The sequence below is a fragment of the Oncorhynchus gorbuscha genome, linkage group LG04, assembly GCF_021184085.1.
Source record: "Oncorhynchus gorbuscha isolate QuinsamMale2020 ecotype Even-year linkage group LG04, OgorEven_v1.0, whole genome shotgun sequence".
Classification (NCBI taxonomy): domain Eukaryota; kingdom Metazoa; phylum Chordata; class Actinopteri; order Salmoniformes; family Salmonidae; genus Oncorhynchus; species Oncorhynchus gorbuscha.
In genome coordinates, this window is record NC_060176.1 from 43,378,766 (window position 1) to 43,395,572 (window position 16,807).

At 40.6% G+C, this 16,807-nt stretch overlaps 1 protein-coding gene and 1 long non-coding RNA gene across 2 annotated transcripts; one reads left to right on the plus strand and one right to left on the minus strand.

Moving 5' to 3' along the window:
* Positions 1-829: 829 nt before the first annotated feature.
* Positions 830-3,255, minus strand: LOC124034113. The gene is made up of 3 exons (XR_006838521.1): positions 2,871-3,255; positions 2,329-2,433; positions 830-972 (listed from the first exon to the last, which is right to left on the minus strand). It is a non-coding gene; the product is annotated as an uncharacterized LOC124034113 (long non-coding RNA).
* Positions 2,651-16,394, plus strand: LOC124034112 (polyadenylate-binding protein-interacting protein 1-like). Its single transcript, XM_046346859.1, has 11 exons — positions 2,651-3,092; positions 9,271-9,419; positions 9,902-10,099; positions 10,228-10,340; positions 10,496-10,607; positions 12,919-13,044; positions 13,251-13,357; positions 13,514-13,628; positions 13,829-13,883; positions 13,965-14,046; positions 14,768-16,394. Exons 1-11 carry the CDS (start codon positions 2,903-2,905, stop codon positions 14,856-14,858), a joined length of 1,338 nt encoding a protein of 445 aa, XP_046202815.1. The 5' UTR covers positions 2,651-2,902; the 3' UTR covers positions 14,859-16,394.
* The last annotated feature ends 413 nt before the right edge of the window (positions 16,395-16,807 follow it).

Sequence of the window (16,807 nt, forward strand, 5' to 3'; positions counted from 1 at the left end):
AAGATAACCCAGAGCACAGAAAACAAGTGTAGTTTTCGAATGACAAAAGGTAACCATTACAGGCCCACCAGATATTCCATGTGGCAACCATTGCGCTAATGATTAGAGTTCCCAAACAAACTGGAAACATACAGGCCAACCACATCAAAACGTAAGGGAGGTAACTACCCTGGTATGGGCTGTAAGATGCTTACATCATTTTTTTTTTCAACTATCACCCCATTACCGTGGAGCCGAATGTTGCGGAGGCCTTGGGCCACATGGATACAGAAAGAAAGCCTTTTTTCAGACAGTAAGTAATATGAAGAAAAATTGACAGTATGTAGACCACACGTTTCTGCATTGTATTGTCCCACATCAAGCCCTTACTAGAATGTGGTGCAGGGTATGTGGGGTAGGAGGCTGTGAGTGTGTGTTTGTGTGTGTGTGCGCGTGCATGTGCGTGCCTGCGTGGGCGCATGCGATGTGTGTACACGATGCGTGCGTGAGAGAGATGTCCGTATGACATTTACATTTACATTTAAGTCATTTAGCAGACGCTCTTATCCAGAGCGACTTACAAATTGGTGCATTCACCTTATGGCATCCAGTGGAACAGCCACTTTACAATAGTGCATCTAAATATTTTAAGGGGGGGGGGGGGTGAGAAGGATTACTTTATCCTATCCTGGGTATTCCTTAAAGAGGTGGGGTTTCAGGTGTCTCCGGAAGGTGGTGATTGACTCCGCTGTCCTGGCGTCGTGAGGGAGTTTGTTCCACCATTGGGGAGCCAGAGCAGCGAACAGTTTTGACTGGGCTGAGCGGGAACTGTACTTCCTCAGTGGTAGGGAGGCGAGCAGGCCAGAGGTGGATGAACGCAGTGCCCTTATTTGGGTGTAGGGCCTGATCAGAGCCTGGAGGTACTGAAGTGCCGTTCCCCTCACAGCTCCGTAGGCAAGCACCATGGTCTGTGTCTCGCCAACACACGTCCTCCTGTAATCGTCAACAAACGCTCTAATCAATGACAGCTGTCAGATGCCAGATCAAAAGACCAGGGGGGAGAATGTTAACACCACGAACGCTCGGTCCTGTGCCTCTCTCATCTAAATATATTCGTATGTAAGGGCGTGAAATTGGGAAAAGAGCACAAAGTGTGTGCAAAACAAACATGAAAATGTCCAGATTTATCCCATTCAACTAGAGACTGTGATTCCTGGCCTGGAACGACTGTAAATGCTTGGAGATACTGTAGGACGCCAGGGATCATGACAGTATTTGTTTTGAGCTAGAAATGCTAATATTGTCCCTGTAATGATGGCGTCTGGACTCACAACAAATGATTTTGTGGTGTTGCAATGCATTTCCAACATACTGCAATGGTCCTTGCTATATGAGCCAAGTTGAATTCCCACCAAATGGGGTTAACCCTATTGATGCAACGCGTAGGGTGTTTGCCTTTCCCGCCAGCGACACAGATTTGATTCCCTGCCGTGCCGTTCGCTACGTTGGTGTCAGAAGTGGAATGGTGACTGTGAGGCCATTGGAGCGCATGGCTTAGATGTGTGAGGTGGCTGAATAGTCGAGGTCTGCCTTCCCATTCCGAGGGGACAGTATAGCAATCCTCGCTGAGCTACGTTACAATTTCCACCATGACCTTGATATCGTCCCTTGATATCGTCCCCTTTTCACTGCATTTCCTTGTATTTTAACATTATGCTGCATTGTTACTTGGTCACAGATAGTGGGGGTATTTTTACATCCTTTGCCAGTGTATGCAATTCAAAAAATGACGTTTTAACGATTTAATGAGCCATTCGCAGTTTCACTGTACCGGCCGTGTCTACTTAGACTTGCATGGCTTAATCTTTGGCAGGATCAACCAGGTAGCCAATCACAGCATAGAGGTTGTACCTATAAACTAACTCCAAGACACCCATTTGGGGGAAAAACAGCAATACCAGAAAATAGGGGAAGTAATCTTTTATCAAAGTGTGTCTCCACATTTCTGGAACGGGAATGCTCTTTGACATAATGTGATCCAGCTTTGGGAAACATGTGGAAAATGACTGAAGGCTAAACAACTAATGAATGCTTATTGTTTATGTCTGGTGAAACACACATGTTTGTAGTGGGCAGCTACTGAGAGAGCAGCAGAGGGAGAGTGGCACATGTGAGAGGGTTTGATCCACAAGGATCCTGATTCTGCTCTCTGATGCATGCGTCTGTGGTTGTATTGTAGTGTGGGAGGTGGGTGGGTGGTAAGTTTATATTATTCGACCACCCCACTCTCTTTCATTGCTAAAGAACTTGGGTCACATCTATCATGATATGTGTATTTGATTAACTTACTTTTTTTGCTTCAGATCAATGTAGTCCTCCTGGGACTTTTTTCCAGTCTGCTTCCGTTCGGTTGTCACTAGTTACCACAGCCACAAAAGCAACATGGACTATATCCTACAAATGTATGAAAACAAACATTTGAGGTTAGTTTAAGGTTAGGACTAGGCATAATGTTAGTAGTGTGGTTATAGTTCAACTCAGATTATAAGAATATACATTTTAAAAATGTATATTGGCTATGATAACTAGTCTACCGACGACCCACTCCGCTCCAAGTTGATGCTCTGCCACTCCCTTCCCCTAGAGGTCACCAATACCTTCACTTGCATATGAATAATCAGCCGATATCCTGATTTGTTGTGGAAGGAAGTGGCCTTACAGAAATATGTTTTAATATCCGATCGAGAAAAATAAACGTAAATATTAAAGTGAGATAGGTTAGTGTTTGAGGCCAAACTAAATCATTATTTAATAGCACGTTATTGGAATTACCAAACCGCTTCACATTTGTTTGGAGGGAATGCCAGGTGTTCTGTAGTGTTGTGCTTTACCAGACAGGCCGTAGTACAAACAAGCAGCAGAGATGACTGAGAATTTCGACCGAGCCCCAGGTGCAGGTAGAGCCCGTATAAAGCCAACAAGCCCCGGACTCGCAGATGTAGGAGACGGGGATGCAAACTCTGTTTTCAACCAGCGTGAGCCTCTACGACAACCTCGGACGTCTCCACCTTTGACTGAGAACAACACAAACACTAGTGAGGCTATCGGCGGAGGTAAGATGTGCTGTCAGTTCAAATATGCCTTTACTGTAAGTAATTTGCATTAGTTAGCTATGTCTTAGACAAGAAGGAAAACCTTATAAGTTACTGGATTACTGTTTTAGTTACCAGTATCTTTGCCTGCATTTTAACAGCTATTTAGCTAGACCTGTGTGAAGCTAGCCACAATAACGATTGGCCAAAATAGTTTAATTTAGGGTTTCGCCTCCAAAATAAAAGTCCCTCATTGAATGTGATTCAAACTGATACAAATAGTGGAATCATGCCATTTGGACTAGATAATACTAAACAAGACCGGAATGTTGTATGAATTCAACACAATACATAGTTCATTTGATACTAAAGTATTGTTGAAAGTCAGTTGAAATCGCACTGGATTGTATTAGACTTTAGATTTTCATTGGAGGCATACTTGTATCAGAGAGGAAAAGGAAGAGAGAGGTCAAACTCGGCAGAAAATCTCTGTACAGCAGGTTACGTTGTTTCGCCCACCAAGGAAGGTGTTTTTGTATGGAGTTCAATAGAGCCCCACAGTGGTGTAATAATTCCCTGTTTGACCACTAGGTTTTATGGTTAAGGGTTCCAATAGTTTTTCCACCATTCATTTTTCCCATGGGGTATTTTAGAAAACACTTCAAATATGGGCTGGGCTGTGTTTCGTGTAGACTTACCTTGGTGTGACATTTTGATAACCATTTAAATCACTTGGACAAGGTGACTTATAAATATATTCAGCTCTATTTACTCTAAATCGAAAATGCTAATTAGCACCAAAGTTGACATGCAAGACTACAAATCCCTGCAAGCTCATGCACGTCATCTGTAGTTGACACCTTTGCTAACAGGTATTGTCAAATTAAAACTTGCACAAGATGGTTCACAGAATTGTCCATTTTAAAGAAATGTAGCCAATTTATTCATTACTACGTTTAGCTAGCATTGGATGGTAGAGGTGGACCGATTTATGATTTTTCAACGCCGATACCGATTATTGGAGGACCAAAAAAAGACGATACTGATTAATCTGCCCAAAATGTTTTTTTTTTTTTTTTTGTAATAATGACAATTGCAACAATACTGAATGAACACTTATTTTAACTTAATATAATATATCAATAAAATCAATTTATCTTCAAATAAATAGTGAAACATGTTCAACTTGTGTTGGAGAAGAAAGTAAAAGTGCAATATGTGCCATGTAAGAGGGCTAACGTTTAAGTTCTTTGATCAGAACATGAGGACATATGAAAGCTGGTGGTTCCTTTTAACATGAGTCTTCAATATTCCCAGGTAAGAAGTTTTAGGTTGTAGTTATTATAGGAATTATAGGACTATTTCTCTCTATACGATTTGTATTTCATATACCTTTTACTATTGGATTTTCTTATAGGTACTTTAGTATTGCCAGTGTAACAGTATAGCTTCCGTCCCTCTCCTTGCTCCTACATGGGCTCGAACCTGGAACACATCGACAACAGCCACCCTCGAAGCAGCGTTACCCATCGCTCCACAAAAGCCGCCTTGCAGAGCAAGGGGAGCAACTACTTCAAGGTCTCAGAGCGAGTGACGTTTGAAACGCTATTCGTGCGTTTTGCTCTATCAAATCATAGACTTAATTATAACATAATAACACACAGAAATACAAGCCTTAGGTCATTAATATGGTCGAATCCAGAAACTATCACCTCGAAAACAAGACGTTTATTCTTTCAGTGAAATACGGAATTGTTCCGTATTTTATCTAACGGGTGGCATCCATAAGTCTAAATATTCCTGTTACATTGCACAACCTTCAATTTTATGTCATAATTATGTAAAATTCTGGCAAATTAGTTTGCAACGAGCCAGGCGGCCCAAACTGTTGCATATACCCTGACTCTGCGTGCAATGAACGCAAGAGAAGTGACACAATTTCAACTGGTTAATATTGCCTGCTAACCTGGATTTCTTTTAGCTAAATATGCAGGTTTAAAAATATATACTTCTGTGTATTGATTTTAAGAAAGGGATTGATGTTTAGGGTTAAGTACACATTGGTGCAACGACAGGCGTTGATTGATTGTTTTTTATAAGATAAGTTTAATGCTAGCTAGCAACTTACCTTGGCTTACTACATTCGAGTAACTGGCGGGCTCCTCGTGAGGCAGGTCGTTATTGCGTTGGACTAGTTAACTGTAAGGTTGCAAGATTGGATCCCCCGAGCTGACAATGTAAAAAATCTGTCGTTCTGCCTTGTTCCTAGGCTGTCATTGAAAATGAGAATGTGTTCTTAACTGACTTGCCTAGTTAAATAAAGGTATCAAATATATATATATATTTTTTTAAATCTGTGCCCAAAAATACAGATTTCCGATTGTTATGAAAACTTGAAATCGGCCCTAATTAATCGGCCATTCCGATGAATCGGTCGACCTCTAGTCGACTCTGAACAGTTGATGATGTGTCTTGAATTCTGTGAACGATTTATTTGGGCTACACTCTGAGGTGCACTTAACTCTGCAACAGAGGTAACTCTGGGTCTTACTTTCCTGTGGCTGTCCTCATAAGAGCCAGTTTGGTCTTTTCCCAAATAGGGCTATCTTCTGTATACCACCCCTACCTTGTCACAACACAACTGATTGGCTTAAATGCATTAAGAAGTAAAGAAATTCCACAGATTAACTTTTAACAAGGCACACCTGTTAACTTAAATGCATTCCAGGTGACTACCTCATGAAGCTGGTTGAGATAATGCCAACAGTGTGCAAAGCTGTCATCAAGGCAAAGGGTGGCTACTCTGAAGAAACTCAAAACTGAAAATATACTTTATATAACTATTTTTATGGTTACTGGTTAGTTTTGATTTCTTCACTATTGTTCTACAATGTAAAAATGTATAATATAAAGAAAAACCCTTGAGTACGCGTGTCCAAACTTTTAACTTGTTCTGTATTTTAATTTCGTTTATTTGAGATTTTTCTGTTTTTCACTTTAGTTTATTTAGTAAATATTTTCTTAACTCTATTTTCTTAAAATGCCATTGTCGGTTAAGGGCTTGTTAGTAAGCATTTCATGGAAAGGTACACATACCTGTTGTATTCAGCATATGTGACAAATAAAATTAGATTTGGATTTGATACTCAGTGATTCATTGTGTTGGATTTGGCCTAAACATAGTGCTTTGAATTCAGGGCCGGTCCCGGCGACTCCGGGTTGCTGGCCTTCTAGGTGGTGTTCCTCCGTCCAGTGTCTGTGTTCTTTTTCCTATCTTAATCTTTTCTTTTTAATGGCCAGTCTGAGATATGGTGTTTTCTTTGCAACCCTGCTAATTTTTGTATCTATGAACATTTGATCTCAATACAGTTTTGTGTTCCCAAAACTAGAATATATTATGAACAGAGAGGACAAAGTTTTGTAGACTTTACTCTTTGCCAAAGTTTTTAAAATTCCATTGTTTAGAAATGCAAGGGTGAATTGAGTTATTGCAGACGTGAACTTCAGAGTAGGCGTTCACTAATGGAAATATGCTAATACATGCTAGAACGCGCCAATAGGATCTCGCTAGCTTGTGTCTGGCTCTTCCCACCTCCTTGCTTGTACTGCCCACTGATTCATTTGCTCAAATTGGAAACAACAGGTTGTGGTCTATCTTGGGTTAGTTATAAAATCTTTGGCTGAGTTCCTATACACTGCCTTCAGAAAGTATTCACACCCCTTTACTTTTTCCAAATGTTTTTGTGTTACAGCCTGGAATCAAATTAAGTCACTGACCTACACACAATACCCTATAATGTCAAAACAATTATTTTTTTCTAGATTTGAACTCTGTTGCCAGAGAGAGAGAACCGCTCAGGGATTTCACCATGAGGCAAATAATGGTGACTTTAACAATGTTAGAGATTAATGGCTGTGATAACTGAGGATGGATCAATAACATTGTAGTTACTCCCCAATTTTAACATAAATTACAGAGTGATAAGAAAGCCTGGACAGAATAAAAGTATTCCAAAACAAGCATCTTGTTTGCAACAAGGCACTAAAGAAAACTGTAAAAAAAATGTGGCAAATGAATTTCTTTTTTTGTCCTGAATACATAGTATTATGTTTGGGGCAAATCCAACACAACACTGAGTACCACTCTTCATATTTTCAAGTATATCGGGGGCTGCATCATGTTATTGGTATGATTGTAATCTTTAAGGACTGGAGAGTTTTTCAGGATATGACAAATGGAATGGAGCTAAGTACAGGCAAAATCCTAGAGGAAAACCAGGTTCAGTCTGCTTTCCACCAGATACTGGGAGATGAATTCACCTTCCGGCAGGACCATAATCTAAAACCCAAGGCCACATCTACACTGGAGTTGCTTACCAAGAAGACAGTGAATGTTCCTGAGTGACCAATTTACAGTTTTGACTTTAGTGTAATTGAAAATCTATGGCAAGACCTGAAAATAGTTGTCTAGCAATGATCAACAACCAATTTGACAGAGCTTGAAGACTTTTGAAAATAATAAAGGAGAAATGTTGCACAACCCAGATGTGGAAAGCGCTTAAGACGTGTTCACATAGGCAGTTTGAAGTGACTAAAATCCTATTTATTTGCATATCCAATTTGAATCTGTTATTTTTCCTACAGTCTGAACAGCCAAAAAGCACATTTCAAGCCACATTTCAAAGCACCTTTGTAGGTGGTTTGAAGTCGGAAACAAATCTGATTCCTGGCCATAAGACTTGTCTGACTGGTCAAATCAGATTATATTTTTTTGGCCCTCAAGTGGTATTTAGACTGTTATTTGGCATATTTAGTAGCCTAGTGGTTAGAGCGTTGGACTAGTAACCGGTAGGTGGCAAGTTCAATCCCCTGAGCTGACAAGGTACAAATCGTCATTCTGTCCCTGAACAGTTAACCCACTGTTCCTTGGCCATCATTGAAAATAAGAATTTGTTCTTAACTGACTTGCCTAGTTAAATAAAGGTAAAATAAAATAAAAATTGTGTTGATAGCTACCACATGTTCTTGTCAAACTAACTAGCTTGTTAATTGTTTACAAACAAATTTGTGAATGTGCTATAAAGCTAATCCGCTAGCTAGTTGACTGCTTTGGCTAGCCAAAAAATACCATTTGAAAGTTGGATCATTATCCTTTGAGGCTTTGAAGGTGTTCTTACCCTATGATTTTGAACAATCAAAGCAATTGTGAAACGTCTATGGCAGGTTGTTGGTTTTTATCACCTTCGCTTGCTACATAACTTCTGAGTGATGGCAAGCAAAACCAACAATCCGCCTACACTATTGCACACACTGACGTTGGTACTATGACAAGCGTAGCCATGTCAGCAAATGACTGCTGTCTGAACACACACACATCCAATTTGGTCACTTGTAGCTTGCTGCTTGGACAGTCAGTGGTCAAAAACGGATTTGAAAAACAAACTGATGAGCATCAAGGCCTGCGGTGTGAACAAGGCTTTAGATACTTCAATTATAAAGTCTAATACATCCAGTGTGATTTCAACTCTGCCAAGTAAACTAATTGTGCTTTGTTGAATTTATGTAACATTCTAACCTTGTTTAGCATTATCTAGGCCAAACATAATATGAATCCACTATTTGAATCCGTTTGAATCACTTTCAAAGGGGAACTTGTATTTTGAAGGCGAAACGGAAAATCCACTTGTGGCTCATACTTATTATGGCTAGCTTCACACAGGTGCTAGTAAGTAGCTAGCTAGCATAGGCAACAAACTGGTGAATTTCCTGACGGTGGACCTCTAGCGTGAATCTACCATTCTCTCACGGGCATGGGTTGAGCGCGCCCCGTTTGCTCACGTCAGCAATAGCTGACAAGCTATACTTTTAGACGACTCAAGAAGGCTGCGCACGTTTCAGACAAACATTAGTAGCTACACAATTTAAACGTCAATTGAATTACGTCACTGAATACATTATACTAAAAGCGAGAACAACTTGAGTCACACCGACAAAAAAATCGCTATTCGTCGCACGAATTACCCATAGCTAAATTGTAAGTCTTATTTTAGACATTGGTCAGTGAGCTAACTGCTAAATAAAGCGCAAGGACGGCGGCCAAATCAGGTCACATGACTAGTTATGTACATGCCACCCAGTGTCCCTCGGGCCAGACTATTGGTAGCTATGGTCTTCAGTATTTCCTTCATTTCCCACTCAGAAAGCAGAAGACCAAGCAAACCCCACCAGGTCATTCACAACAACAGCACTCCTGCCTCCAAAGTGAAAAGGGTGGACTCTCTGGTGAACACCTCCACTCTGTCAGCCAACGCACCCGAGTTCTACCCTTCCAGCTCCCCCCCCTATGAGGTATTAAAGCGTGTGTGCCCCCCCCCCCCTACTACTAACACACCTGGCTGGTTCAACTTGGTCAGGGTTTCCCAAACTCAGTCCAGGGGCCCCTTCTGGGTGCACATTTTAGTTTTTGCCTTAGCACCCCTACAAAGCTGATAATAATTGTCAAAGCTTGGTTAATTGATTATTTTAACCAGCTGTGTAGTGAGTGCTAGGGCACAAACTAAAACGTGCACCCAGGAGGGGCCCCTGGACTGAGTTTGGGAAACACTGAACTAGGTTAACCAAGTAATAAAGCCCCTTTATTAAATTAGGTGTTGTGGTGCTGGGTTCACACCCTGTACAAATGGATAAGGATAATGGGTTGCATAGTACCTCATAAACTGCACTTTACATTATAAGGACTGAACTAGTGAATCACCTCATCCACTACCAATGTCTAGCTAGTATCCATATTTTTCACCAATCCTTGATTACTGGTATTCTCAATTTTAAAGGAATCTGTTTCGGAGGATGGCAGCGATGGCTATTATACTGAGACAACATTGGCTGAATTGGTTGAGGAGTTTCTCAGTCACCTAAACTCCTCGCCGGGGTCCTTTGAGAACGACATTGAGCACATAGCAAACATGCTGAACAGCTGGGTCACTACAGAGGAGACGCTGCAGGAATTGGTGGAACTCCTCTACACACAAGTATGTGTATCAACACACGCCCGGTTCGGCCATCTACCTGCTTATGAATTTTATAGCACTGTCTATCTTTTTATTTTTTTATTTAAATTTGACTGAATTTGTTATGTTGTGTGATTCCTGTTTTGCAGTCTACTGTTATCCCCAATTTCTCTTACACGGGGGCAAGGCTCTGTAACTTTCTATCTCACAACCTTGCACTCAGCCCAGCAAGTGGCAACTTCCGTCAGCTGTTACTAAAACGGTGAGCTTTGTTTATGTTAGTAACATTATATCAAGTAGGCCTAACATCTACTTCATCACTTTTGTCATCATGGGCTTCGTGCTGATGCTTTATGCCTAACATAATGAACACTTGTAGCCATTCATACAGAAACACACTCTCTCTTCCCTTGGTAGGTGTCAGACAGAGTATGAACAGAGGGGTGTAGCGGTGCGGGGGGATGCGGAGACTCAGAAGAAGTTCCATGCCTATGTGCTCTTCCTGGGGGAGCTTTACCTCAGACTGGAGGTGAGCAGGAGCCCCTCTGTCCTGTCCCAGTCTTTTGGGGTTCTTTGTCTCTGTGGATCTGTGCCATTTCAACCCCTCAACTTTGACACTTGCTTCCCATAACCCAATTTCCAATACCCCTCCCCCTAGATCCATTTTGAGTTGATAATAAACTCTAGACAGAATCTAATCTCTTGTGGATAGACTACCTAAACATAACTGGTACAGTAGATCTGTCGGCATTCTATGGGATCTGTGAGATAACGAGCAACAGTTGGGTTTTTGTCACTGGTTATTTGGACGTATCAGGATTGGGCGAAGGAGTTGCTTAAAACAGATTCATTTTGACTGATGATGAACACAGTTGAAAATATTGGATGTGGGGGGCTTTGGCTGAGTTTCCTTTCGCAAGGGTGGAGACTTTGAAAACTGGAAATCTTCATTTCTAACTAGGGCTGGCACAATTATCTTATAATCGTGTAATCAACCATTCTGGACATTAGCCATGGATTATTTATTTTTTTACAAATATCTTAATAGGGGGATCCAACTTTATATTCAAGTAGATGCAGTCCTTTCAGAAAGTATTTATATCCCTTGACTTATTCCACATTTTGTTACAGACTGAATTCTAAACGGATTAATGATTTTAGAATTATTTGCAAATCTATTGATAATGAAATACAGATCTCATGAGCATAAGTATTCAGACTCCTGAGTCAATATTTTGTAGAAGAACCTTTGGCAGCGATTACTGATTTAAATTTTTCTGGGTAAGTCTCTAAGAGCAGGAACATTCACTGTCTTCTTGGTAAGCAACTCCAGTGTGTAGATTTGGCCTTGTGTTTTAGGTTATTGTCCTGCAGGAAGGTTAAATCATCTCCCAGTGTCTGATGAAAAGCAGACTGAACCTGGTTTTCCTCTAAGATTTTACCTGTGCTTAGCTCATTACCTTTATTTTTTATCCTGAAACTCCCCAGTCCTTAACGATTACAAGCACACCCATAACATGATGCATTCACCACTATGCTTGAAAATATGGAGAGTGGTTTTCAGTAATGTATTGGATTTGCCCCAAACATAACACTTTGTATTCAGGACAAAAACTTAATTGCTTTGCCACATTTTTGCCATTTAACTTTAGTGACTTTTTGCAAACATGATGCATGTTTTGGAATATTTTTAATTCCTGCTTTTCACTCTGTAATTTAGGTTAGTATTGCAGGATACTACAATGATGTTGATGTATCCTTAGTTTCCACCTATCATAGCCAATAAACTCTTAACGGTTTTAAAGTCACCATTGACCTCATGGTGAAATCCCTGAGCGGTTTCCTTCCTCTCTGTCAACGGAGCCAGGAAGGACACCTGTATCTTTGTAGTGACTGAGTATTACTAAAGCAACCAAAGAGTAAATAACAAATTCACCATGCTCAAAGGGATATTTAATGTCTTCTTCTTTTTTTTATTCCAATACCTACCAATAGGTGCCCTTCTTTGCGAGCATTGGGAAATTGCCCTGGTCTTTGTGGTTGAATCTGTTTTGAAATTCACTGCTCGACTGAGGGACCTTAAAGATGATTGTATGTGTGGGGTACAGACATGGGGTAGTCATTAAAAAATCATGTTAAACACTATTGCACACACTGAGTCCATGCGACTTGTTAAGCATATGTTTACCCCTGAACTTATTTAGGCTTGCCATAACAAAGGGGTTGAATACTTATTGACTCAAGACATTTAACCTGACATTTAGAAATAATTTGTACAAAATCTTGAAACATGTAATTCTACTTTGACATTATGTAGTATTGTGTGATGGCCAGTGACAAAACAAGTCAATTTAATCCATTTTAAATTCATGCTGTAACAAAATGTGAAAAAGTCAAGGGGTGTGAATACTTTCTGACGTGACTATAGTTTATCCAATAGCAGTTTTCATTTTGACATGAAATGGGTTATGTTGGTAATCATTTTACGAGCAGAACAGCAGTGTCTGGAGGAGCAGAATCATTTCCCAATGTGATAGGGGTGTCACCAAGCTGTGTTGTATTCATTGTGTATGTCGTAGCTATTTTTCTAAGATGCATTATAAATTGAAAACATCTTTCAACAAAAATGACAATTTACGACAATAACCGAGGCTATTTTTGCATGACAATTCATCTTCTCCTAAAATTCCATATTTGTCACAGCCCTATTTTTTTAAGCACCCCCCCCCCCCCCCCAGAACGTATCCGAGCATCTGTCCAAATGGTGCTAGATTTTAAATTCTGGGTTAACTGAGATTAGACCGAACCTGACTGCTGTCTTGTATTATTGGTTGTCTCAGCTTAAGAGTGCGAAAGGGCCTCCGTCTCGAGCTGAGATCCTGCTTACTGCCCTGAGGGAATTGATGAATGCCCTCTTCTCCAACCCCGTGGATGGAAACCTCATCTGTGCTGTCAAACTGCTCAAGGTGATTTCACACGTTTTCTGATCTCGAATGTCAAGTTGATTCAGTATTCCACATCTGTGGTACACCGTTAATTACTGTCTATTGAAAGAAATCTGCAGGCCACAATCTAAATGATACTATATTACAATGTAATGTCAAGCTTGTTGTAATGTGCAAGAACAATTCCCCTGTGTTACAATGACGTTTACCTGTGATGTCATCTGTAGTTGACAGGCTCGGTTTTGGAGGATACGTGGAAAGAGAGCGGGAAGTCTGACATGGACCAGATAGTCCAGAGGATTGAGAACATTGTGCTGGATGCCCAGTGCAGCAGGTTGGTGTGTGTTACCTCTGCCAGATTCAGAAGTAAAATGAATGCTTCTTCTATTAGGTAAAAGATGGTAGGATGAATGACTGCCTGTTGTGTGAAGAAGATGCTGTTGACGCCGAGTGAGTGATTTTACATACGACTGTCTTGTGTTTTCATCAGAGATGTGAAGCAGATGTTATTGCGACTGGTGGAGCTGAGGTCTAGTAACTGGGGCAGAGTCCATGCTGCTGCTGCTGCCGATGCTACACCTGACAACGACCCCAACTACTTCATGGTGAGGAGTGGGGGCTAGGGCCAGAGAACAACAAGCTTTTAAAATGTTTCACTCGTGTCTCAAAGCCAACTCCTGCTTAAAGGAATTGCGGGGGATCCAACATTTGGGCGAAACTGGTTTAAATGTTCAAATGGAAGTTCATGCCCACCAACCTTTCACCTGTGTTCCTTGTGTTTGTCTTTGTGTGTTTCTCCTGTCAGAATGAGCCTACATTCTACACTGCAGATGGCACTCCCTTTACAGCAGCCGACCCTGGTAAGTATCATCCTCAGCCTTCATCAAGGTGAAACCCTGCAAGCTACACATTGTCCCTAAATTTATGTTTCGGTGTTACAGAATATTCTGAAAAATACCAAGAGATCCTGGATCGGGAAGATGACTATTTCCCAGAGGCCTATGAAGAGAATGGAAATGAATCGTGAGTATTTATTGTCTGTGATTTAGTTTTGGTCATGTTCCCTTGCTTTTTCAGTTGACTTGGTTCCCATGTGTGTGAGTCATACTGGAACTTAATCCGTAAAATATTCCTATGTTGTTCTAGAATGCTATTCTGGTCTAGAGAATTCCTCTATAGTTCTAGAATGCTGTTCTGTAGTTCTAGAATATTCTTCTGTGAGAACCATCAGACCACAGAAAATAAGTCACACAATCCAGTGCTATTGTCACAAATGCCACGAGTATTTGTCTTGTGACCTTTCTGCCTCACTCCTGTGTGCATATGCCAATGCAGTGTTTCCCCTAAGATTTTTCTCAGCAGCGGAAGCAGAGTTAGCGGGGGTTTGGGTCTGTAATACGTAGATCTCCTTTTTTTGTGTTTTTTATTTGTTGCAGTGGCGGCCATGATTTAGCAGTGCAAAATGTCACCCAGGTCACAAACTGAGAGCCACATGAGGTTGACGACTTGTGTGTAATTGTTTAGCCCACAATTGAACAGGGGAAGCCAGAACCTCCGAGTCAGATGAGTCCGCAGACGAAACAGAAAGAGCGCTTAGTTGACCCGTCTACCTCCCACTCAACTGTGTGTGCATGCCTTTTCCTTTAGAGGACTGTGACTTTGATATTTAGTGGTACACTGAATGGCATTTGAAACAAACCTTTATATTCCCTTAATAATTTTGCCTGCGTTTTGTGTGTTCCAGATCATTCAATGACGAGGATGAGATGGACCCTGAGATCGAGGAAGCTTTTGAGAAGTTCTGCTTAGAGTCTGAGAGAAAAAGACGACCATGACACTAGTATGAGAGCATAGCGGGAGACTGAACTTACACATATGTTTCGTGTTCGACTTGCTGGAGTTTTTGCGACTGGGGAAAAATCAAAGATAACCAGCAATTGATATGTTTCAAAAATATATATTTTTTTGCAAAATAAACTGTGCATAGTTTGCACTTCAGTTACAGGTTATTTTCTGGCTGGAATTTTGTTGGTTGGAAGATTGGGGACAATCAACTGAATCATTATTTCCTCTGAGTTGTAGTGACTGTTCTGAGTGGGGGAGTTAGTTTTCTGCTTCTTTTGATTATTTCATAAATGCTACTTTTCCTCAATCTTCCTCATAACGCCGTTGGAAAAAAAGTGTGTGAGGTGGATTTTAGACTACTAAGTAGCATCATCAAATGTGTGCGTAGTTTGATTTCATACTAACTGTATAAGCAACAACAGAATATGGGGTTCTGCTACAGGGAGTAGTGCAGGGGAGGCAACACTCAGAACATTTACAATACAGGGCATTTTCGGAAGAAGAAAAAAAATATGCACCAAGTAAATAACGTTTTCAGGAAATTAGCTTGAAAACTGAAAAAAAAATGTATCTCCGCTCCATGGAGAAGTCTGCAGAATTGCAGGAAATTGGATAAATATGTTGTTGCTTTTTTTACAATCTATACCGCCAAGATGAGCCCGACGGGCCAACCGTGCTCATTGCCATGCGTCCTGCCACACCATCACCTAAGCCCCTTTTTTCATTTAGAAAAAAAACCTTGCAATAGAAATGTGATTTATAGAACGAACACTGGAATGCGTACAATTTTGCTACATGGGGCTTATAAATACAGTATTCAAGAGAATTGTCTGTTCTATATGGTACTTCTCTATTTTCAGTGTTCTGAATGTTGCACCCTACTGACCTCCAGGGAAATTGTGTTAAATTGCACATTGAGGATTTGGGCAATTAGTTGGTCAACCACCCTTTAACAAGCTATGCATTTAAGGAGGTGGGTTTGTGAAACTAATAAAAGAGCTAGAAATACTGAATTACCGTCAAGTGGCAGCAAACTGTCTGCAAAAGAGAGCTCCAGTTGTTTCCACTTTAGCTGTGTTTTTGTTATTTTACTGGTTCAAATGAACCTTTTTAGAATTGTAATTTATTGGAAAATTGTTGAGGAGTACAGTACTGGGGTTTATTCATTACGGAAACTGTTTTTAAGAACCAAACGGAGCAAAACAAACAAGTTTATTTTGGACAGGTCCCTCCTGTTCCATTTGCTTCAGTTTAAGAAACGTTTTGCAACAGAATTGGCGGAATGAATACACCCCTGGCTCTGGTATCGTTTTTAATCCAATTTGTCTATTGAACACTGCTTTAAACCTTTTGTAGTCCTGCAGTTTGGACCTGTCATTGAGAAACACCACTAAAACAGTAATCTCTCAAAGGATGTACCTGAAGAAAAATTTGAACTTGCATCAGCAATTAATCAATCCCATACAAAGGAATGTTTGTACATATTAACAGTATTGTTTGCCTGCAATAAATTATTTAAAGTATGAGTATTTCACTGCCTGACTCTTATTTTGAGTGTGCACAGGGTGTTGCGAAATGTAAGTTACCTGAAAAGCACAGTAGATGACGCAAATCCTTTTGTCCACTACTAAAATGTTCACTAGAAGAAGAATGAGCATCCATCCAATGGGTCACAGTATAGTGCACCTTTGCAAGTTGCGGGAATTTTGTTGACAGTGTTGCACACCGGCAGAAAATTATTTAGGTTATTTACTAGCTAGCTAAATCAACAACACCAATATCAATTTGATCATGAGAATGAGTTGGACGTCTGTTACGAAGATGATTCACGTCTGCACTCTTCGGCCTGTACTGTGGTTCTGTGTTGGAGAAAGCCCCAGCACCCTCCTCTGTACATCCTCTCCAGTCTAGCAAGAATGTTCGACAGAGGATGAGGTTG

Excerpts from the sequence above, each read along its gene's own strand:
- LOC124034112 (XM_046346859.1), top strand. The coding sequence starts at position 2,903 with ATGACTGAGAATTTCGACCGAGCCCCAGGTGCAGGTAGAGCCCGTATA. Across the intron at positions 10,100-10,227 it reads TGGAACTCCTCTACACACAA|TCTACTGTTATCCCCAATTT; the intron begins GTATGTGTATCA and ends CCTGTTTTGCAG. Across the intron at positions 10,608-12,918 it reads AGCTTTACCTCAGACTGGAG|CTTAAGAGTGCGAAAGGGCC; the intron begins GTGAGCAGGAGC and ends TGGTTGTCTCAG.